Here is a 23,527-nt window from a genome sequence, read left to right on the forward strand (position 1 = left end):
GGATACCACCACCCAGATGGCACCATTTTGAAGCTTGTTGGCTTACTCATCGGTGGGTGGGTGGGCAGGTACCCTTATTGCAATAATGACAACCCAGTTATGAAGTATGAGTCCACAAAATGGACTTATATTGTGAAGGTATTCACAATATTTAGCCAAGAAGTATTTTTAGATTAAACTATGCACACCATTAAGCATCTCTCATATTGTAGAATGGATTTATACTTCATAACTGGGTTGTCACTTAATAAAATCAGAAATAACAGCAGCCCCTGTACTGATCCTTGTGAAACCCCCACTTCCTATATTAGCCCAATCTGAAGAGTAACCATTAATCAGCCTCCTGTCCTGCAACCACCTGCAGTTCATCTTAGCATCTTACCTGTGATTTCAGTATGTTCTAGTGTATACAATAATTTTTCATGAGGGACTGAGTCAAATTCTCTGGTAAAATTCAAATAACATTGAAATTATTTCCTACATCCTATGCTCATGAGTAAACATGATTTTCCCTTAATGAAATCATATTATGTAATTTTCATTTCTGCCTAAATGTCCCTGTATTTCACGCTTTATCATTGCATCCATGATTTCCCCTACCATTAAAGTTAAACTGACCAGTCTAATTACCCATTTCACTCTTAGAACTGTAATGTAATGGCAGTGCATTGGCACTTTTCAAGAGGAATCTCTCCAAAGTCTAATGATGCCCTCATATCAATAATGCCACAAAGTGTAAAGAGCTAATTGGTTTAAAAATAATAAAATTATATATTTATATGGATTGGTTGGCTGCATAACTAGATCCCAATGGAAAATATCAGCTGTAAAAATCACTAGTGTGGTCAGTTTAAGAATTACAAGAAAGATAAGCTTTTATAGGAAAAATCTGGTTGGTTGTTGCAACAAGACAACATACTTTGTTACAAAGTGTAAAAGTTAATTTGTTTAAAAATCATAAAAATATATCTGGAACAGTTGGCTGTATTGCCAGACCTCACTAGAAACTATCTGTCAGAATCACCAGTGTAATCAGTTCAAAGATTACTATCAAAAATAAGTTTTTATGGGAAAAACTAGATAAATCTTTCTATAAACTTTAGTTAATTCCTTGCCAAAGAGAATTTGTAATGTTATGAGTGTGAAAATCAAATCATCATCATTAAAGGTAAAAAGCATTAATCATTTGATGAATTTATTTTTAATATATTTTTTTCATGCTACTCTGTGTTATTTATACTGTGTATTTATTTCTTTCATTATTTATTTGACTTTTTTTTTTTTTTACAGCAGCAAGAGGCTCAGCAGATGCAAATAGATGAAGGATTAGTTCAAAAGCTGCGAAACTTTTTCCCTACAGTGGATGCGGAGCACATTCGAAATTTATTAAAAAGGTGATTCTCTTTATATTACTAAATTATTGTATTTATGATTTAATATCCTTTTGCTATACCAGACTGAAGGAAAATTGAAGTAAGCATTACGCAAAAGGTGATTTTTCCATGTGACCACTTTTTTTTTTTCCCTGTGCTGTTCATTATGAATTTATTTGCTATTGCATTACAAATAAAACACTTCCTTTTAAATAAGTGATTCAGTCAAATCTCATTAATACAAAGTTCAAGAGACCTAAATTTTCACGTTTGTAATAACGAAGTTTGTAGTAACCAGATCCCCCAAAAAGTGTCAAAATTTTAGTTTTTTTTTGGGGTTTTTTTTTGGTAGATATTGTATATCTAAGAATAATAATAACTAGCAATAATATCAAAAATAAATTAATAAAATAAAATAATAAAAATAAAAACAAAGGCCTTGTCTAACAATACAGTAATAGAAATAACGTATTTTTAAAGATTTTATTTTATTTGTATGATAAACTAAGAAAAAAGCAATTAATGGAAATGAAAATATTGTACAGTATATATTTTGAGATATACGATATTTTAGTATCACAGTAAAAAGAATTACAATCTTAATATAAAAGGAGACATACAAACCATTAACTTTTTGAGTATATTAATCTAATTTAAAGAAAGAATCCAGTGTTGTTTGCAGACATTATCAAATGCAATAGTTGTTTCTTTATCAACATTACTGCAGGCCAACACATTTTCTATTATGTTCAATGCATTTTAGGCATCTTTTTTTAGATGGCAGTGTGTGTGCTTCTTCACTTTCGCTGTCACTGGTAACAACAACAACATCATTTTGTTTGTTGCTCAGCAGCTCTTCTGGTGTTGGCATTGCAGTGGTAGCAACTTCATCATCCACCTTCACAAACTCTTCAAATTCGCCAACAAAATCCATATGCTCTTTCAAATTATGATGTATATGATGAGAGCCTTGTCGATCAATTCGGCCCTGGAGGGATTGTGCAAGGCTCAAGGGGTAGAATTTTTTTCAGCCTGGACTGTACTTATTAACAGGAGAGATTGCTTCTACAGGGATGGGATACACTTAAATAGAAAGGGTGCAAGAATTTTTGCTGATGCTGTCGAGGCAGTGTTAGGTGGGTTGGAAAACTGCTAGTTGGGGGGGATACAAGGACTAATAGATTAACAGTAGCCACTGGCAGAGGTGGAAGTGATTCTTGCACTGCTTCTATTGAAATGAGCAGAAGCCTGAAAAACAAGATGCAGGATATTTCAGAGACTGCTGGGAGTCATTGCGGTACAAGTAAACACATGGGTTGTGTTAGGGTAGCTAAGAATAGAAACAGGTGCATGTATACCTGCGTGTACACCAATGCTAGGAGTTTGGTAAATAAATTTGATGAATTTGAGGTATTGCTCAAAACATCAAAGGCAGATATTGTTGGGATATCGGAGACGTGGTGTCACACAGATATAAGTAATGTGGAACTGGAATTTGGGGAATACAATGTGTATAGAAAGGATAGACAGGACAGGAGGGGAGGAGGGGTTATGCTATTAATTAAGAAACACATAAAGTCCAAGGAAGTGAAGCCAGTCGACATCGATGGACAGGGCAGTGTCGAGTCAGTTTGGTGTGACATAAGCATAGGGAAATCAAAATTGAGAGTAGGAGTGTGCTATAGGCCTAATGACTCTGATGAGTATAATAAGATATTGTACAGGGAAATAGACTGGGCCAGTAAATCAGAGAGTCTTATAATGGGGGATTTTAGTTTCCCAGATATTGACTGGAATTTGTGGGTTGGTCACTTGCACACTAGCAAGGCTTTTGTGGATTTATTGGATGATTGTTTTCTACATCAGCATGTTCGTGAGGCAACAAGAGGGAGCAATACTCTTGATCTGATTATCAGTAGTGATTCTTCATGCATTAAGAATCTGCAGATACAGGAACCACTAGGTGGCAGTGATCACAGTGTGTTGAAGTGGGATTTACTCAAGGAGGTAACTACCATCAGAGGTAAAGGGACGGGTTTTTGTTTTCGTAAAGGCGACTATGATGGTCTGAGACAGTATTTAGACTGCTGCACAAATTGGAGCAGTATGGCATTGGAGGCAAATTGCTGCTATGGATAAGGGGATGGTTGAGTGGCAGAAGACAGAGTGGTAATCAATGGACACTGCTCAACGTGGACCAATGTTATTAGTGGAGTTCCTCAGGGTTCAGTGTTGGGTCCGTTGTTGTTTTCGGTGTTTATGAATGATATTGATGATGGGATATCAAGTTTAATGTCCAAGTTTGCAGATGATACAAAGGTTGGCAGGGTTGTTAAGGACACTACTGATGCTATGCTGCTGCAACAGGATCTGGAAAGGTTGAACAGATGGGCTGAGAGATGGCAAATGAAGTTTAACATTGACAAATGTAAAGTACTACATATGGGAAACAGTAACCCCAGAGCAACGTATCAACTCTGCGGTACTACACTGACAGTGGTGGAGAATGAAAAGGACCTGGGGGTAATTGTGCAGGCAGATATGAAGTTCTCTGAGCAGTGCAGACGAGCTGCAAGAGTAGCTCATGGTTTCTTGTCAATGATGTACAGGAATTTTTCTAGCAGGGATAAGGAGGTGATTATTCCCTTGTATAAGGCAATGGTTAGGCCTCATCTTGAGTACTGTATACAGGTCTGGAGGCCTCATTTCAAGAAGGATGTAGAGCTGCTGGAACTAGTACAGAGAAGGGCAACAAGATTAGTGAATGGAACAAAGGGTTGCTCTTACGAAGAAAGGCTTAAGTTTTGCAAATTACAGAGTCTGGAGACTAGGCACCGGCGAGGTGATCTGATAGAGGTGTATAAGGCTTTGAATGGTTTGAGCATGCTCAGTGCCAATGGGATTCTTCATCTTGCTCAGAATAATCACCTCAGAGGGCATAAATTCAAATTGAGGAAGGACGGATGTCGGATAGACGTGCGGAAATTTGCCTTTGGCCAGCGGGTGGTTGGTTGGTTGGTTGGTTGGTGGAACCGACTTCCATCACTTGTTGTTGAAGTTGATAGCCTAAACAAATTTAAAGCTCAACTGGACAGGTATTTCGAACGAACGGAGGGGTGAAATGGGAGTGGTGTGTGTTTTTTTTTTTTTTTTTTTTTGGCTGATGCTGAATAAGCTTGCTTTCTTGCATCATATGTCTCTGCTAATGCTAAATTCCTTCATTCTTCAATGTTACTATCACATTCATCTGCTGGACCATGTTTTTTGATGATATTCTCTCTCTCCAAAGCCATTCTTTCTAAAGCAGTTGATTATTACGCTTGATTCAATACTGTTCCAAGCAATAACAAGATTACGGATAGCATCCAAGACATTCCAGTTTGGCTGCAAATTGTGCCCTCCTTCTATGCTGCTGATCAAGTACCTTATCAGGAGGGCTCTGTATGCTCTCTTGAGGTTATAAATAATGCCTTGATCCAGTGGTTACATTAAACTGGCATTATTGGGGAGTAAAAATAACAGCTGTATATTTGTCAACTTAAGTGTCTCGTCAGAATGTGCTGTACAATGATCTAGAATCATCAAAACGTTCCTTTTGTCTGAAGCCATTCTTCTATCCACTTTTGCTAACCAAGACTGAAAAATTTTGACCATAAGCCAAGCACTTCTATTGACCTCATAAACACAGGGAAGTTGGTTAACTGCATTAAAACATCTTGGCTTGGAAAACTTACCAATCACAAGTGGGCATAGTTTTGTACTGCTATCTGAATTTCAGCATAACAGAATAGTGACTCTTTGTTTACTTAATTTTCCACCATGACAAGACTCTCCTCAAACAGCAAATGTTTGTTTGGCAGCAAATTATAAAATAAACCTGTCTAGTCAAGATTAAAAATATCCTTTGCCTCATATTTTTCAAGAATGGACCATACAGAACACAACCACTCTATAGCCTTTTCTTTTTCAACTAATCCAGACTCACTGCAAACATTTTGCAAAACCAAGTTATTCCTGTCTTTAAATCTTTGGAGCCAGCCATTGCTGCATTTCAAGTCACTAATTCCATGTTGCTGAGCTACATAATTTGCCTTTTCTTTCAAAATTGGAACTGATATTGGCAAATTAGATGCACGCATTTGTTGGTACCACTCGAAAAGTTTTGTTTCAAGCTCCTCGTGTTTTGCCCCACAAATTCATTTCCTGTTTTTCATCGCTGCTCCAGTGCCACTCACTTTTTTAAGCCTTTTTCAGTTTTTCAGTATTGTAGATAAAGTAGGTAAAGGGATGTTGTTTTCCTTCCTTCCATCCTATCAGCCTCTTGTACAATTTTTAGTTTAATTTTCAGGCTTTAATTTTCTACTGTTCTCCCAGAGAACGGTAGAGACAACAGATGAATTTGACACAATGAGGTAGAGAGATTTTAAGCCAAAGAAGATCAAAAAGAGGAGATACCAAATTACCAAGTCTCTGACAGGGAATATCAGAACAGACATATGCACAAGTATCACCTTTGAGGCGAAAGGAATCATACAGCGAATAATTTGAGCAACTGAGATGAGCAGTAGATGAATCAACCAATAACTGAGATTCTGTCAGAAAAAGTACATGGGGTTTAGCAGACTGCAATTGGAAATGGACATCGTTGAGATTAGAATTGAGACCACATATATTTGTGAAATGAACTAGGAAGTGTTTGGGAGGTTTAGATCTTTTTGCAGATAAGCTTACTCTATTAGTTTGACAATTCATGGTGTATTCAATAGTAAGAAAAAGTGGGGGGGGGGACATGCTGTATAAAGTAATGAAATTTTTGGATATGGCATACACATGGTAAGAATATACCCAGATCCTTGACGTAATGTGGCTTCAACAATGCCCCTGCATACACACTACTTGGACTCCCTCCAGTCACTATCTGGCAGAGTAGAGGTAGCAAGATTATACACTAGCTGATCGGAAGCCTCCTAAAGAGTTACCAATAGGTTCGGTCCAGTGTACAAAGTAGCGGCTGGCCTGCAAACACCAATTTAGAGCTGTACCTTCGAAATGTTAGGAAGATTGGATCTCGCCATGATGTTCATCATAACCTCAAAAGTCATCAGTCATACTGCTTGATGGAAGAGATGGGGAAGGGTTGACCAGAACTTAGCTCTGGAGACTGACATGGGTTCCACCACTTCAAGCCTCCAATAAGCAAAGTGGCGGTATTGCACCGGTTGATGAGAGTCATCTACCACCTAGTATTGCCTGGTAACACAGAGGGACGGCATTTCTCCATGTGGTGTGGGAACATCTTGACCCCTGCTTACGTTGGTTCACTGGGTGGTTGCCCACAGTGTGTTTGTGCATGGGGATTATACCCAGAATTACTAACAGTCCCACCATCATGAATGTGCAATAAGAGGATGATGCAATATTACATCATCACTACACATTTCAATCTTATCTGATGCAATTTGTAAGCAATATTGCCATATACTTACGTTATTCAAATGACAATTACAATTTTAAGGGGTGATGCACTTTCTTTGAAAACGAGTGTACATTAAGTATTGCAATCCACTAACAAAATATGAAATAATCATATATTCCAAGCAGAATTCAGAAAAACTAAAAATTTATTTTCATAGAAAGTTGGAACCTGTCAGATCCAGTGCCACTATTTTTGTTGCAATTCCAGGTGAAACAACTAGCTGAAAAATCACTGTCAAGTTAAAAAAAACTAGTTGAAAACTAGTGTTAAACGACTATATAGAAGGTAGGTTAGAGATTGAAAATGGCCGTCGTATTTTTATTTGAAAGGAAAATAAGAATAACAGATGAATGTAATGTTCACTCTTCAGTACTTGTACAGCTAGCTGTAGAATGCAGTTTGTCTGCCTTCTACAATCCACTAGCCAAATTACTCTCTCACAGTAAACTAAAATACATGCAATTAATTTAGACAATGGAAAAGTTTGTCAGAAAATCATGGGAACATCTAATGTTGTATATAAGCAAAATTGGTGACTCATTGGAAAATTAGTGATGGGGAGATCGAGTTTCTGAATGTTGTAGTTCTTACTTTAAGCATTAGACATTATCTAATAGATAGTGCATTTCTGTTGTCATGCAATATAAATATTCAGTGTTCCTTCATGTTAGCATTATTAGTAGCATTAGTAGAGGCATTTGATGCAAGAAAGCAAGCTTATGCAGTATCAGCCAAAAAAAAAAAAAAAACCACTTCCACTTCACCCCTCTGTTCGTTCAAAATACCTGTCCAGCTGAGCCTTAAACTTATTTAGGCTATCAACCTCCACCACAAGGGATGGAAGTCTGTTCCACCAACCGACCACCCGCTGGCTAAAGACAAATTTCCGCACGTCTATCCTACATCTGTCTTTCCTCAATTTGAATTTATGCCCTCTCAGGTGATTATTCTGAGCTGGAGGAAGAATCCCATCAGCATTGAGCATGCTTAAACCATTCAAGGCTTTATACACCTCTATCAGATCACCTCGCTGGTGCCTAGTCTCCAGACACTGTAATTTGCAAAACTTAAGCCTTTCTTCGTAAGAGCACCCCTTTGTTCCATTCACTAATCTTGTTGCCCTTCTCTGTACTCGTTCCAGCAGCTCTACATCCTTCTTGAAATGAGGCCTCCAGACCTGTATACAGTACTCTAGGTGTGGCCTGACCATCGCCTTATACAATGGAATAATCACCTCCTTATCCCTGCTGGAAAAATTCCTGTATATCATTGACAATACTCCATGAGCTACTCTTGCAGCCCGTCTGCACTGCTCAGAGAACTTCATATCTGCCTGCACAACCACCCCCAAGTCCCTTTCATTCTCTACCACTGTCAGTGTAGTACCACAGAGTTGATACGTTGCTCTGGGGTTGCTGTTTCCCATGTGTAGTACTTTACATTTGTCAATGTTAAACTTCATTTGCCACCTCTCAGCCCATCTGCTCAACCTTTCCAGATCCTGTTGCAGCAGCATAGTGTCAGTAGTGTCCTTGACAACCCTGCCAACCTTTGTACCGTCTGCAAACTTGGACATTAATCCCGATATACCATCATCAATATCATTTATAAATACAGAAAACAATAATGGACCCAACACTGAGCCCTGAGGGACTCCACTAATAACATCAGTCCACGATGAGCAGTGTCCATTGATTACCACTCTCTGTCTTCTCCCACTCAACCACCCCTTTATCCATAGCAGCAATTTGCCTCCAATGTCACACTGCTCCAATTTGTGTAGCAGTCTTCCATGTGCAACAGTATCAAAAGCCTTTCTAAGATCCAAGTATATAATATCAAAGTTATTCCCTGCATCCAGTTCTTTTGTGACTGCATCATAGTATCCAATCAAGTTGGTCAGGCAAGACTTCCCCTTAACAAAACCATGCTGTGTCTGAGCTATAACTGAAGTCTTTTCTAAATGATCCTGCAGTGCGTCTTTAACCAGTGCCTCCATTAATTTTCCTGGAACAGAAGTTAAGCTCACAGGTCTATAATTACTTGTGTCAGCCTTTGATCCTCCTTTGTGAATTGGGGTCACATTTGCACATTTCCAGTCTATGGGTACCTCCCCTGAGTCCAAGGAAGCTCTCATAATTATGGCTAAGGGTTTGCTTACTTCCTTTGCTGCCTCCTTTAATATAACTGGATAGATCCCATCCACCCCAGGTGCCTTTCTTGTGTTTATCTTCAACAGTTTCTCCTCCACTTTACTCCCAGTTATTTCAAGATTCTGTAACTTACTGCTAGAGTTGAATACACCTCTGGCATTCCCCTCGCTGAATAACTCCTCATGTGTGAATGTCGATGCAAAATATTCATTTAGTTTGTTAGCCACCTGAGCAGGATCATCAACACTTGACCCATCAATATCAAGTGGACCAATCTGATTCATCCCTTTCCTTCTAGAGTTTACATAAGTAAAGAACTCTTTGCTGTTTTTCTTTGCATCCCTTGCCAAGGATTTCTCGTAATCTGCCTTCGCCTGCCTAACCTCCTTTGTAACTTGGTTGCATATCAACTTGTATCTATCATAGGCTTCTGTGTCATGTGTTAATTTGTAAGTATCCCATGCATTTTTCTTCTCTGCCATATGCCTCATTAGTTCATCTGACATCCATTTTGGCCTAAACCTTGAACAATATTTCTTAGTTTATAAGAAAATATTTATTTTCTTAGAACAATATTATGCTTGTATATCTTACGAAGCTTTGTTCTTAAGTTAGGTATGAATAATTCAGAATGTGATTCTGTAATTTATCATCCTTTTGGTTCTTTTATTTTATTTTTTTTCTTTATTTCTGTCAACTATTGAAATGAGCAGAAGCCTGAAAAACAAGATGCAGGATATTTCAGAGACTGCTGGGAGTCATTGCGGTACAAGTAAACACATGGGTTGTGTTAGGGTGGCTAAGAATAGAAACAGGTGCATGTATACCTGCGTGTACACCAATGCTAGGAGTTTGGTAAATAAATTTGATGAATTTGAGGTATTGCTCAAAACATCAAAGGCAGATATTGTTGGGATATCAGAGACGTGGTGTCACACAGATATAAGTAATGCGGAACTCGAATTTGGGGAATACAATGTGTATAGAAAGGATAGACAGGACAGGAGAGGAGGAGGGGTTATGCTATTAATTAAGAAGCACATAAAGTCCAAGGAAGTGAAGCCAGTCGACATCGATGGACAGGGCAGTGTCGAGTCAGTTTGGTGTGACATAAGCATAGGGAAATCAAAATTGAGAATAGGAGTGTGCTATAGGCCTAATGACTCTGATGAGTATAATAAGATATTGTACAGGGAAATAGAGTGGGCCAGTAAATCAGAGAGTCTTATAATGGGGGATTTTAATTTCCCAGATATTGACTGGAATTTGTGGGTTGGTCACTCGCACACTAGCAAGGCTTTTGTGGATTTATTGGATGATTGTTTTCTACATCAGCATGTTCGTGAGGCAACAAGAGGGAGCAATACTCTTGATCTGATTATCAGTAGTGATTCTTCATGCATTAAGAATCTGCAGATAAATGAACCACTAGGTGGCAGTGATCACAGTGTGTTGAAATGGGATTTACTCAAGGAGGTAACTACCATCAGAGGTAAACGGAAGGGTTTTTGTTTTCGTAAAGGCGACTATGATGGTCTGAGACAGTATTTAAATTCTATACAGTGGGACCAACTGATGATGTTACCAACAGCAAACTCAAAATTTGAAGCATTCAAGGAACTAATCTTGGAGGCTACCAGGCTTTACATACCAACTAAGAAATATTGTTCAAGGTTTAGGCCTAAATGGTTGTCAGATGAACTAATGAGACATGTGGCAGAGAAGAAAAATGCATGGGATACATACAAATTAATGGGTGACATGGAAGCCTATGATACATATAAGTTGGTCTGTAACCAAGTCACAAAGGAGATTAGGCAGGCAAAGGCAGACTACGAAAAATCCTTGGCAAAGGATGCAAAGAAAAACAGAAAAGAGTTCTTTACATATTTAAACTCAAGAAGGAAAGGGATGAATCAGATTGGTCCACTGGATCTTGATAGTTCAACAGTTGAGGATCCTGCTCAGGTGGCTAAAAATCTAAACGTGTATTTTGCATCTACATTCACGCATGAGGAGTTATTCAGGAAGGAGAATGATGTAGGTAAAGTAAACATTGGCAGTGAGCTGGATGATTTTGTAATAACTGAGAGGAAAGTGGAGGAGAGATTGTTGAGGATAAACATAAAAAAGGCACCTGGGGTGGATGGGATCTATCCAGTTATATTAAAGGAGGCAGCAAAGGAAGTAAACAAACCCCTAGCCATAATTATGAGAGCTTCTTTGGACTCAGGGGCGGTACCCATAGACTGGAGATGTGCAAATGTAACCCCAATTCACAAAGGAGGATCAAAGGGTGACACAAGTAATTATAGACCTGTTAGTTTAACTTCTGTTCCAGGTAAATTAATAGAGGCACTGGTTAAAGAAGCACTGCAGGATCATCTAGACAAGAATTCAGTTATAGCTCAGACGCAGCATGGTTTTGTTAAGGGCAGGTCTTGCCTGACCAATTTGATTGGATACTATCATGTAGTCACAAAAGAACTGGATGCAGGGAATAACTTTGATATTATATATTTGGATCTTAGAAAGGCTTTTGATACTGTTGCACATGGAAGACTGCTGCACAAATTGGAGCAGTGTGGCATTGGAGGCAAATTGCTGCTATGGATAAGGGGATGGTTGAGTGGCAGAAGACAGAGAGTGGTAATCAATGGACACTGCTCAACGTGGGCTAATGTTATTAGTGGAGTTCCTCAGAGTTCAGTGTTGGGTCCGTTGTTGTTTTCGGTGTTTATCAATGATATTGATGATGGGATATCAAGTTTAATGTCCAAGTTTGCAGATGATACAAAGGTTGGCAGGGTTGTTAAGGACACTACTGACGCTATGCTGCTGCAACAGGATCTGGAAAGGTTGAACAGATGGGCTAAGAGGTGGCAAATGAAGTTTAACATTGACAAATGTAAAGTACTACATATGGGAAACAGTAACCCCAGAGCAACGTATCAACTCTGCGGTACTACACTGACAGTGGTGGAGAATGAAAAGGACCTGGGGATAATTGTGCAGGCAGATATGAAGTTCTCTGAGCAGTGCAGTCGAGCTGCAAGAGTAGCTTATGGTGTCTTGTCAATGATATACAGGAATTTTTCTAGCAGGGATAAGGAGGTGATTATTCCCTTGTATAAGGCAATGGTTAGGCCACATCTTGAGTACTGTATACAGGTCTGAAGGCCTCATTTCAAGGAGGATGTAGAGCTGCTGGAACGGGTACAGAGAAGGGCAACAAGATTAGTGAATGGAACAAAGGGTTGCTCTTACGAAGAAAGGCTTAAGTTTTGCAAATTACAGAGTCTGGAGACTAGGCACCGGCGAGGTGATCTGATAGAGATGTATAAGGCTTTGAATGGTTTGAGCATGCTCAATGCCAATGGGATTCTTCATCTTGCTCAGAATAATCACCTCAGAGGGCATAAATTCAAATTGAGGAAGGACGGATGTCAGATAGATGTGCGGAAATTTGCCTTTGGCCAGCGGGTGGTTGGTTGGTGGAACCGACTTCCATCACTTGTTGTTGAAGTTGATAGCCTAAACAAATTTAAAGCTCAACTGGACAGGTATTTCGAACGAACGGAGGGGTGAAATGGGAGTGGTGTGTGTTTTTTTTTTTTTTTTTTTTTTTGGCTGATGCTGAATAAGCTTGCTTTCTTGCATCATATGCCTCTACTAATGCTAATGCTAACTATATACTGGTAATAATTAAGTTAGCATGTAGGATAAAAGTTAAGCATCTAAATAAATTTACAAACTTTTAATTTTTATAGAATTGAATTATCACCAAATCAGCCAGAACATATTATAGCATGGGTTTGGCTGGCATTATCAAATGTGCTGCTTCAAAAAATTACAACCAAATTTTCCACTGGGATCCAAGTGCCATACAATTTCTGAAAGTTGGTATTTTCATGGCTGAGTTTAATATTGCTTCTTCTGCTGTGTATGCCATTATGAGATGAGAGCTTTGTCGATCAATTCGGCCCTGCAAAAATTGTGCAAGGCTCAAGGGGTAGAATTTTTTTCAGCCTGGTCTGTAAATTGTTAACAGGAGAGACTGCTTCTACAGGGATGGGATACACTTAAATAGAAAGGATGCAAGAATATTTGCTGATGCTATCAAGGCAGTGTTAGGTGGGTCGGAAAACTGCTAGATTGGGGGGGAGATACAAGGACTAATAGATTAACAGTAGCCACTGGCAGAGGTGAAAGTGATTCTTGCACTGCTTCTATTGGAATGAGCAGCAGCCTGGAAAATGAGATGCAGGATATTACAGAGACTGCTGGGAATCATGGGGGTACAAGTAAACACATGGGTTGTGTTAGGGTGGCTAAGAGGAAGAGCAGGTGCATGTATACTTGCGTGTACACCAATGCTAGGAGTTTAGTAAATAATTTGATGAATTTGAGGTGTTGCTCAAAACATCAAAGGCAGATATTGTTGGGATATCAGAGACGTGGTGTCACACAGATATAAGGAATGCAGAACTGGAATTTGGAGATTACAATGTGTACAGAAAGGATAGACAGGATAGGAAGGGAGGAGGGGTTATGCTATTAGTTAAGAAACACATAAAATCCAAGGAAGTGAAGCCAGTCGACATCGCTGGACAGTGTCGAGTCAGTTTAGTGTGACATAAGCATTGGGAGATCAAAATTGAGAGTAGGAGTATGCTATAGGCCTAATGACTCTGATGAGTATAATAAGAAACTGTACAGAGAAATAGAGTGGGCCAGTAAATCAGAGAGTCTTATAATGAGAGGATTTTAATTTCCCAGATATTAACTGGAATTTGGGGGCTGGTCACTCACACACTAGCAAGGCTTTTGTGGATTTATTGGATGATTGTTTTCTATATCAGCATGTTTGGGAGGCAACTAGAGGGAGTAATACTGTTGATGTAATTATCAGTAGTGATTCTTCATGCATTAAGAATCTGCAGATAAAGTAACCACTAGGTGGCAGTGATCACAGTGTGCTGAAGTGGGAGTTACTCAAAGAGGTAACTACCATTAGGGGTAAAGGGAGGGGGTATTGCTTTCGGAAAGGCAACTACGATGGACTGAGACAGTATTTAAATTCTATACAGTGGGATCAACTGATGATGTTACCAACAGCAAATTCAAAATGGGAAGCATTCAAAGAACTTATCTTGCAAGCTACTAGGCTTTACATACCAACTAAGAAATATTGTTCAAGGTTTAGGCCTAAATGGATGTCAGATGAACTAATGAGGCATATGGCAGAGAAGAAAAATTCATGGGATACATACAAATTAACACGTGACACAGAAGCCTATGATAGATACAAGTTGATCTGTAACCAAGTTACAAAGGAGGTTAGGCAGGCGAAGGCAGATTACGAGAAATCCTTGGCAAGGGATGCAAAGAAAAACAGCAAAGAGTTCTTTACTTATGTAAACTCTAGAAGGAAGGGGATGAATCAGATTGGTCCACTTGATATCGATGAGTCAACTGTTGATGACCCTGCTCAGGTAGCTAACAAACTAAATGAATATTTTGCATCGACATTCACACATGAGGAGTTATTCGGCGAGGGGAATGCCAGAAGTGTATTCAACTCTAGCAGTAAGCTGGAGAATCTTGTAATAACTGAGAGTAAAGTGGAGGAGAAATTGTTGAAGATAAACACAAGAAAGGCAACTGGGGTGGATAGGATCTATCCAGTTATATTAAAGGAGGCAGCAAAGGAAGTAAGCAAACCCTTAGCCATAATTATGAGAGCTTCCATGGACTCAGGGGAGGTACACATGGACTGGAGATGTGCAAATGTGACCCCAATTCACAAGGGAGGATCAAAGGCTGACACAAGTAATTATTATTATTATGGCGCCTCCGTAGCCAGGTGGGAAGGAGCATCAGTGCATAGCACACGCTTCTTGATTAGTCCGGGGTTCGAGCCCGTCACCACCAAATACGGAGGATGCGGAAAGGTCAAGGAATGACCACCGCATATCCCGGAGCAATATGGCCTTAGTTGCTAATGCTCCTAAATACCAAATAACTAACTAACTAACAAGTAATTATAGACCTGTGAGTTTAACTTCTGTTCCCAGAAAATTAATGGAGGCACTGGTTAAAGAAGCACTGCAGGATCATCTAGACAAGACTTCAGTTATAGCTCGGACACAGCATGGTTTTGTTAAGGGGAAGTCTTGCCTGACCAATTTGATTGGATACTATGATGCAGTCACAAAAGAACTGGATGCAGGGAATAACTTTGATATTATATACTTGGATCTTAGAAAGGCTTTTGATACTGTTGCACATGGAAGACTGCTGCACAAATTGGAGCAGTGTGGCATTGGAGGCAAATTGCTGCTATGGATAAAGGGGTGGTTGAGGGGGAGAAGACAGAGAGTGGTAATCAATGGACACTGTTCATCGTGGACTAATGTTATTAGTGGAGTCCCTCAGGTTTCAGTATTGGGTCCTTTATTGTTCTCTGTATTTATAAATGATATTGATGATGGTATATCAAGCTTAATGTCCAAGTTTGCAGACGATACGAAGGTTGGCAGGGTTGTCAAGGACACTACTGACACTATGCTGCTGCAACAGGATCTGGAAAGGTTGAGCAGATGGGCTGAGAGGTGGCAAATGAAGTTTAACATTGACAAATGTAAAGTACTACATATGGGAAACAGCAACCCCAGAGCAACGTATCAACTCTGTGGTACTACATTGACAGTCGTAGAGAATGAAAGGGACCTGGGGGTGGTTGTGCAGGCAGATATGAAGTTCTCTGAGCAGTACAGACGGGCTGCAAGAGTAGCTCATGGTGTATTGTCAATGAATATAGGAATTTTTCTAGCAGGAATAAGGAGGTGATTATTCCCTTGTATACAGGCCTGGAGGCCTCATTTCAAGAAGGATGTAGAGCTGCTGGAACGAGTACAGAGAAGAGCAACAAGATTGGTGAACGGAATAAAGGGGTGCTCTTACGAAGAAAGACTTAAGTTTTGCGAATTACAGTGTCTGGAGACTAGGCAGCAGCGAGGTGATCTGATAGAGGTGTACAAAGCCTTGAATGGTTTGAGCATGCTCAATGCTGATGGGATTCTTCGTCTTGCTCAGAATAATCACCTGAGAGGGCATAAGTTCAATTTGAGGAAAGACAGATGTAGGATAGATGTGCAGAAATTTGCCTTTAGCCAGCGGGTGGTTGTTAGGTGGAATAGACTTCCATCCCTTGTCATGGAAGTTGATAGCCTAAATAAGTTTAAGGCTCAGCTGGACAGGTATTTCGAACGAACAGAGGGGTGAAGTGGAAGTGGTTATTTTTTATTTATTTATTTTTTACTTTATTTATTTATTTTTTTGGCTGATGCTGCATAAGCTTGCTTTCTTGCATCAAATGCCTCTACTAATGCTGATGCTAATATCATGTCCGTTTTGTAGTTTTGGTGGATACAATCTCCGCTTTTGTTGTTTGGTGAGTACCCTTATTTTTGATGTAAAAGTTTTAGAAATTTTGGATATGAGTCATAACTCTTCTCACTTATATGTAAAGCACTTATTTGTTTAACTGTGATATTTTGTGCTTTTGTGATAACCAAATAGTTGGTTTTCAAGAGATGAAAAATCTGCCTGCCCTTTACTGAATTGTTAGAAATATTGGCATTTTTAAGGCTTAAACTAAGATAATTTGCACCTGATATTTTTTTCAAAATATACATAGGTTTTACTGCAATTTGTAGCTAAGCTTTTTGGTCACAACTCCAAGACAGTGATATAAACATTTATGTAAGCTCATAGCTGACCGAATTCTCGTATGTAGTGGTCACAAGTATGGAAGTTATGAGTTCAAGCCTGTATGTTGCCATGAAAAATGCACAGTCCATTATGAATTGTGGTAGTGAAAATTTGGCTGCTCTTAATTGAATTTGTGTGCAGTCACAGTGAATATGTAAATGCTTCTTGCCTCAGTCATATTGAGAATGAACATTATTTTATTCTTAACTGCCTCTAGATATGCAGTTCATTGTAAAGTATATACAGCATTACGGGGATATGCTTTACACTGAACTGCATGTTAAATAGTTGTTAAGCAGTGTATTCTAGGAAGACCAGATTTTAAAATTAAAACACAAGACACATGTGTGACAGTGCATAAATATGCATACAAATTGTGAACATGTGACCACGATATAAGTGATTTTAGATACATGACATTGTAAGTCTAAACAGTCATATTTACAGATGACCCTGTGTTTTATTTATATTGTAAATAAATAAATAAATTTTCTGTTTATACTCCGGCATGACAACCAAGTCAGTAGAGTTTACAATAAATCGTCAATACAAATATTTATCATATTTAGTAGTCACGGGCTTGAACCCTAGTGCACTCAAGGAACGCGTGCTATGCACTCTCGCTCCTGACCACTGGGCTACATCAGGCCTGGTAGTTCTATAATACAAACTCAAGTGTACTGGGAACAGATGTTGAATATGTAAACATTATTTTATTATAATTGTATTATTTAAATACTTGAAACCCTGAAACATTATCCATGTTACTGTATGTTACAAATATAAGAGATTTTAAGTGATTTAGTCTCAACAGTATCAATTATTATTTCCTGCAGTGCATTCACCCTGACCAACAGGTAATAAACTTGAAACACAAAAACCACTTATGAAATATATTTGTAACATAAAAAGTAACGTTGAAAGAACTGACTAAATCATATAACTTCTAAATGAAATAGTACCATTGGAAAAAAAAAAAAATAGACTGTGTTCTGTCTATTTCATTTTTGTTGGTACAATGGTAATTCTTACTTAAAAATGGGATGTCTGGTCACCCTGGTTTATACTTAATTAATAAAGGAGCAACTTTCTTTTTAATTTAAACAGCTTACATTGAAATGAAAAACCCTGCTCCTTTACTAAATTACTGTATTGACTCAATACAAATTGAGTCAATACATCCTGATACTAGGGGTTATACTTGCAGATAATAGATTTTAAGTGATTTAGTTCCAACAGTATGAATGATTATTTCCTTATTCAACTTGACCAACAGGTAATAAAATTGAAACACAAAAACCACTTATGAGCTGGATATCATCATTCTTCTCTTTCTTGGTGATTCCTTTATACTCTCTCTCTCTCTCTCTCTCTCTCTCTCTCAGGGTAACTTGGGAATTTTTTTTTGGCCAGTACAGCATAAGCCTCAGGCTTCCTTGCACCATATGGCTAATAATAATATGTGTAGCATAAAATGTAACACTGAAAGAACTGACTAAATCATATAATGTTTTGTTACATGTTTAATTAGAAGTTTTTCTGGCGAAGGTAAAGAAAGCCTGCACGAGAAGCATGCAAAAGTTCAATTAAATTTACCGGTAAAAGTGCTTTGCTGTAACGTCATTTTTATTGTTGCTCACTCAGTAAACATACAGTGGGTGTTATCGGCCAGGAGTAGAAATTGAATCCCATGGGAGATTGAAACCCTGCCAAAGTGGAGGGGGTAACCTGACCTTTTTTCTTTAGAATCACTGGTGGACTAGTGGATAAATTGTTTATTAAGAAAAAAAAAAGGCAAAGGAAGTCCACACGAGAAGCACGGCAAACTTCCAAAAGGTTTACTGGTGAAACTACATTATGAACATTTTTTACAATGCCAGAACTTCCAATATGACTCTGTTCATGATTCAATTAGTTAATTCAATTAGTGATTCTAAAGAAAAAAAGGTCAGGTTACCCCCCCTCCTCGGGAGGGTTTCAAGCTCCCACGGGATTCAACTTCTACTCCAGACCGATAACACCCACAGTCTGTTTACTGAGCAAGCAACAATACAAATGCCGTTATGGCAAAGTACTTTTACCGGTAAATTTCATGCAGGCTTTCTTTACCTTAGCCATTTTTCTTCCATGCACACTGCATGGCTGCTTGCACAGACTAATTATTTACTGTTTGGCACAAAGTTGCTAATAGTGGCACTCACAAATTGATGAGATTCCAATATCATCAACCAAATTCACTCCAAAAGTTTGCCCAGTTCTTCCTTGAATTTATTTGAGCTGTCAACTTCCACAACAACAGATGGAAGTTTGTTCGAGCAGTCAACCACCTGCTGGCTAAAGGCAAATTTCCGCACATCTATTCTACAACTGCCTTTCCTCAATTTGAAATTATGCCCACTCATGTGCATCCCCCTCCCCCCATACTTCTCCTTCAACCCATGCACGGTGCTATGTACTATAGGTTTTGATACCTTTCGTGTTTGGGGTTTTCATAAAAAAAAAAAATAAATAAAAAAATAATCTGAGCAAGAGGAAGAATCCCATCAGTATTGCGCTTGCTCTAACCAATCAAGGCCTTATACACCTCAATCAGATCACCTTGCAGTGCCTAATCTCCAGAAGCTGCAATTTGCAGAACTTAAGCCTTTCTTTGTCCCCAATCTCGTTGCGACAGCTCCACACCTTTCATAAACTGAGGCTTCCAGACCTGTATGCAGTACTCAAGGTGTGGCCTGACCAATTGCCTTATACAAAGGGATAATCACCACCTTATTCCTACTAGCAAAATTCCTGTATATCATTGACAAGAACCCCATGAGCTGCTCTGGCAGGCTGTCTACATTGCTTAGATAACTTCATATGAACTAATGAGGCATATGGCAGAGAAGAAAAATGCATGGGATACATACAAATTAACACATGACACAGAAGCCTATGATAGATACAAGTTGATATGCAACCAAGTTACAAAGGAGGTTAGGCAGGCGAAGGCAGATTACGAGAAATCCTTGGCAAGGGATGCAAAGAAAAATAGCAAAGAGTTCTTTACTTATGTAAACTCTAGAAGGAAGGGGATGAATCAGATTGGTCCACTTGATATTGATGGGTCAAGTGTTGATGATCCTGCTCAGGTAGATAACAAACTAAATGAATATTTTGCATCGACATTCACACATGAGGAGATATTCAGCGAGGGGAATGCCAGAGGTGTATTCAACTCTAGCAGTAAGCTACAGAATCTTGAAATAACTGGGAGTAAAGTGGAGGAGAAACTGTTGAAGATAAACACAAGAAAGGCACCCGGGGTGGATGGGATCTATCCAGTTATATTAAAGGAGGCAGCAAAGGAAGTAAGCAAACCCTTAGCCATAATTATGAGAGCTTCCTTGGACTCAGGGGAGGTACCCATAGACTGGAAATGTGCAAATGTGACCCCAATTCACAAAGGAGGATCAAAGGCTGACACAAGTAATTATAGACCTGTGAGCTTAACTTCTGTTCCAGGAAAATTAATGGAGGCACTGGTTAAAGAAGCACTGCAGGATCATTTAGACAAGACTTCAGTTATAGCTCAGACACAGCATGGTTTTGTTAAGGGGAAGTCTTGCCTGACCAACTTGATTGGATACTATGATGCAGTCACAAAAGAACTGGATGCAGGGAATAACTTTGATATTATATACTTGGATCTTAGAAAGGCTTTTGATACTGTTGCACATGGAAGACTGCTACACAAATTGGAGCAGTGTGACATTGGAGGCAAATTGCTGCTATGGATAAAGGGGTGGTTGAGGGGGAGAAGACAGAGAGTGGTAATCAATGGACACTGCTCATTGTGGACTGATGTGATTAGTGGAGTCCCACAGGGCTCAGTGTTGGGTCCATTATTGTTTTCTGTATTTATAAATGATATTGATGATGGTATATCGGGCTTAATGTCCAAGTTTGCAGACGATACAAAGGTTGGCAGGGTTGTCAAGGACACTACTGACACTATGCTGCTGCAACAAGATCTGGAAAGGTTGAGCAGATGGGCTGAGAGGTGGCAAATGAAGTTTAACATTGATAAATGTAAAGTACTACACATGGGAAACAGCAACCCCAGAGCAACGTATCAACTCTGTGGTACTACACTGACAGTGGTAGAGAATGAAAGGGACTTGGGGGTGGTTGTGCAGGCAGATATGAAGTTCTCTGAGCAGTGCGGACGGGCTGCAAGAGTAGCTCATGGAGTATTGTCAATGATATACAGGAATTTTTCCAGCAGGGATAAGGAGGTGATTATTCCATTGTATAAGGCGATGGTCAGGCCACACCTAGAGTACTGTATACAGGTCTGGAGGCCTCATTTCAAGAAGGATGTAGAGCTGCTGGAACGAGTACAGAGAAGGGCAACAAGATTAGTGAATGGAACAAAGGGGTGCTCTTACGAAGAAAGGCTTAAGTTTTGCAAATTACAGTGTCTGGAGACTAGGCACCAGCGAGGTGATCTGATAGAGGTGTATAAAGCCTTGAATGGTTTAAGCATGCTCAATGCTGATGGGATTCTTCCTCTAGCTCAGGAAAATCACCTGAGAGGGCATAAATTCAAATTGAGGAAAGACAGATGTAGGATAGACGTGCGGAAATTTGCCTTTAGCCAGCGGGTGGTTGGTTGGTGGAACAGACTTCCATCCCTTGTGGTGGAGGTTGATAGCCTAAATAAGTTTAAGGCTCAGCTGGACAGGTATTTTGAACGAACAGAGGGGTGAAGTGGAAGTGGGGTTTTTTTTTTTTTTTTTTTTGCTGATGCTGCATAAGCTTGCTTTCTTGCATCAAATGCCTCTACTAATGCTAATGCTAATATCCAATGAAATTTTCTGGAAAATGAAAAAGACCCCTAGGTATTTTTCATTCTCCACTACCCTGCGAGTAGTATTGCACAGTTAGTTTGGTTATTCGTTATGTTATTACTTAGTACTCTTATTATTATTACCTCTCTTATTAATACAATACATATTTTTACCTGTTTTTTTCTTCTTCTATAACTGATCACATTTTTTTTTTCACAAGAGATTATTATGTTATTTAATTAAAGATGAAATTTTAGGTCTTCTCTTGGATAACAACATTGTTTTTAAAAACAAAAATTTAAATGATTAAAGTTATTAATTTTGAACAATTAAAGATAAAATTTTAGGTTTTTAGGTAATATAGATAACAGTGTTGTTTCTAAAAACAAGTATAAGACCAATCCTGTCATGTCTTAGTAAGGAACACAGCATTTCCCAGTCATCAAGATAGAATTATAACAGTGGTGGTGTTACTTATTGGGAGTGTACACCTCTAACAGGAACTCTTGAGTATTACTGAGATACTGTTTAGTCAGTTAACAATTGTTTTATATATTGTCAGCTTTTTTCTGAATGGCACATCACCATTTCCAAATGATTTTAAGTTTTTTTTTTATAAGGATGAGCACGATTTTGTGATAGTCTTGGCATTTGATTATCAAAAAAATGGGGACTCAGATTCAAATAAATTGGATCACACTTTATAGGAAATTCCTGAAGCTTGAGCACTGAAACAAGAGGAGGGAAAAATCTCAAATTCAAGTAACAGAATATCATTAGATGTGCATGTTTCAGCTTTATCTTTTGAACTGTCGTTTTAGAATTTTATGACCTGAAATTTCACTGAAATGTTGCATATACAAATGATTTTAGTCATGCTTTCACCCCCACCTCTTTTATTGCTACACTACATGTTTTTTATTCTCCTATAACTGATCAAATCCCCCCCCCCCACAGGAGATAGTTCTTTTTACAGGTTACAAATTATTTTAGTCTCATGAAGTCCTTTAATTTTTTCAGGTGTAGAAATGAAGGTATTTTAATTATTTCTATATTGGTATTTAATCTTATGTAATATTAATAATGGTGAGTTACAATTTATTTCAGTAATAATAACCAAGAACATGAAGTGATTGCTGCATTAGTTGCTGGTAATCGTGGAGGAAACAGTCGTCACCAAAGCCCTCTTCCTAGTTCACCTAAAATGAAATTGCGATACCTGAAACTAGTTTTTCCAGAAGTGGATGAGAATGTTCTTTTTGATGTTCTGCACAAGTATGTTATTAATCTTAATTTGTCTGCTATCCATTAATGCAATAATATTTTAATAAAAGATGTTTGATAATTTCTCTTGCTAATATCTCATGCTTTAATAAATTTGGTAAATAAATTTGATGAATTTGAGGTATTGCTCAAAGCATCAAAGGCGGATATTGTTGGGATATCAGAGACGTGGTGTCATACAGCTATAAGTAATGCGAAACTGGAATTTGGGGAATACAATGTGTATAGAAAGGATAGACAGGACAGGAGGGGAGGAGGTGTTATGCTATTAATTAAGAAACCCATAAAGTCCAAGGAAGTGAAGCCAGTCGACATCGATGGACAGGGCAGTGTCGAGTCAGTTTGGTGTGACATAAGCATAGGGAAATCAAAATTGAGAGTAGGACTGTGCTATAGGCCTAATGACTCTGGTGAGTATAATAAGATATTGTACAGGGAAATAGACTGGGCCAGTAAATCAGAGAGTGTTATAATGGGGGATTTTAATTTCCCAGATATTGACTGGAATTTGTGGGTTGGTCACTCACACACTAGCAAGGCTTTTGTGGATTTATTGGATGATTGTTTTCTAAATCAGCATTTTCGGGAGGCAACTAGAGGAAGCAATACTCTTGAGTTGATTATCAGTAGTGA

The 23,527-nt window shown here is 38.7% G+C and overlaps 1 protein-coding gene across 1 annotated transcript in view; it reads left to right on the forward strand.

The window, feature by feature from the left end:
- The window catches only part of LOC150087705 (uncharacterized), a 198,929-nt gene that overhangs the window by 124,572 nt on the left and 50,830 nt on the right, over nucleotides 1-23,527 (forward strand). Inside the window, exons 6-7 of the mRNA XM_090369854.1 lie at nucleotides 1,291-1,394; nucleotides 22,718-22,885. Of these exons, the coding sequence (XP_090225980.1) occupies nucleotides 1,291-1,394; nucleotides 22,718-22,885 (272 nt within the window). The remainder of the gene's footprint in view (nucleotides 1-1,290; nucleotides 1,395-22,717; nucleotides 22,886-23,527) is intronic.

This window comes from Mastigoproctus giganteus, chromosome 3 (assembly GCF_048544385.1).
Source record: "Mastigoproctus giganteus isolate SK-2022 chromosome 3, ASM4854438v1, whole genome shotgun sequence".
Classification (NCBI taxonomy): Eukaryota; Metazoa; Arthropoda; class Arachnida; order Uropygi; family Thelyphonidae; genus Mastigoproctus; species Mastigoproctus giganteus.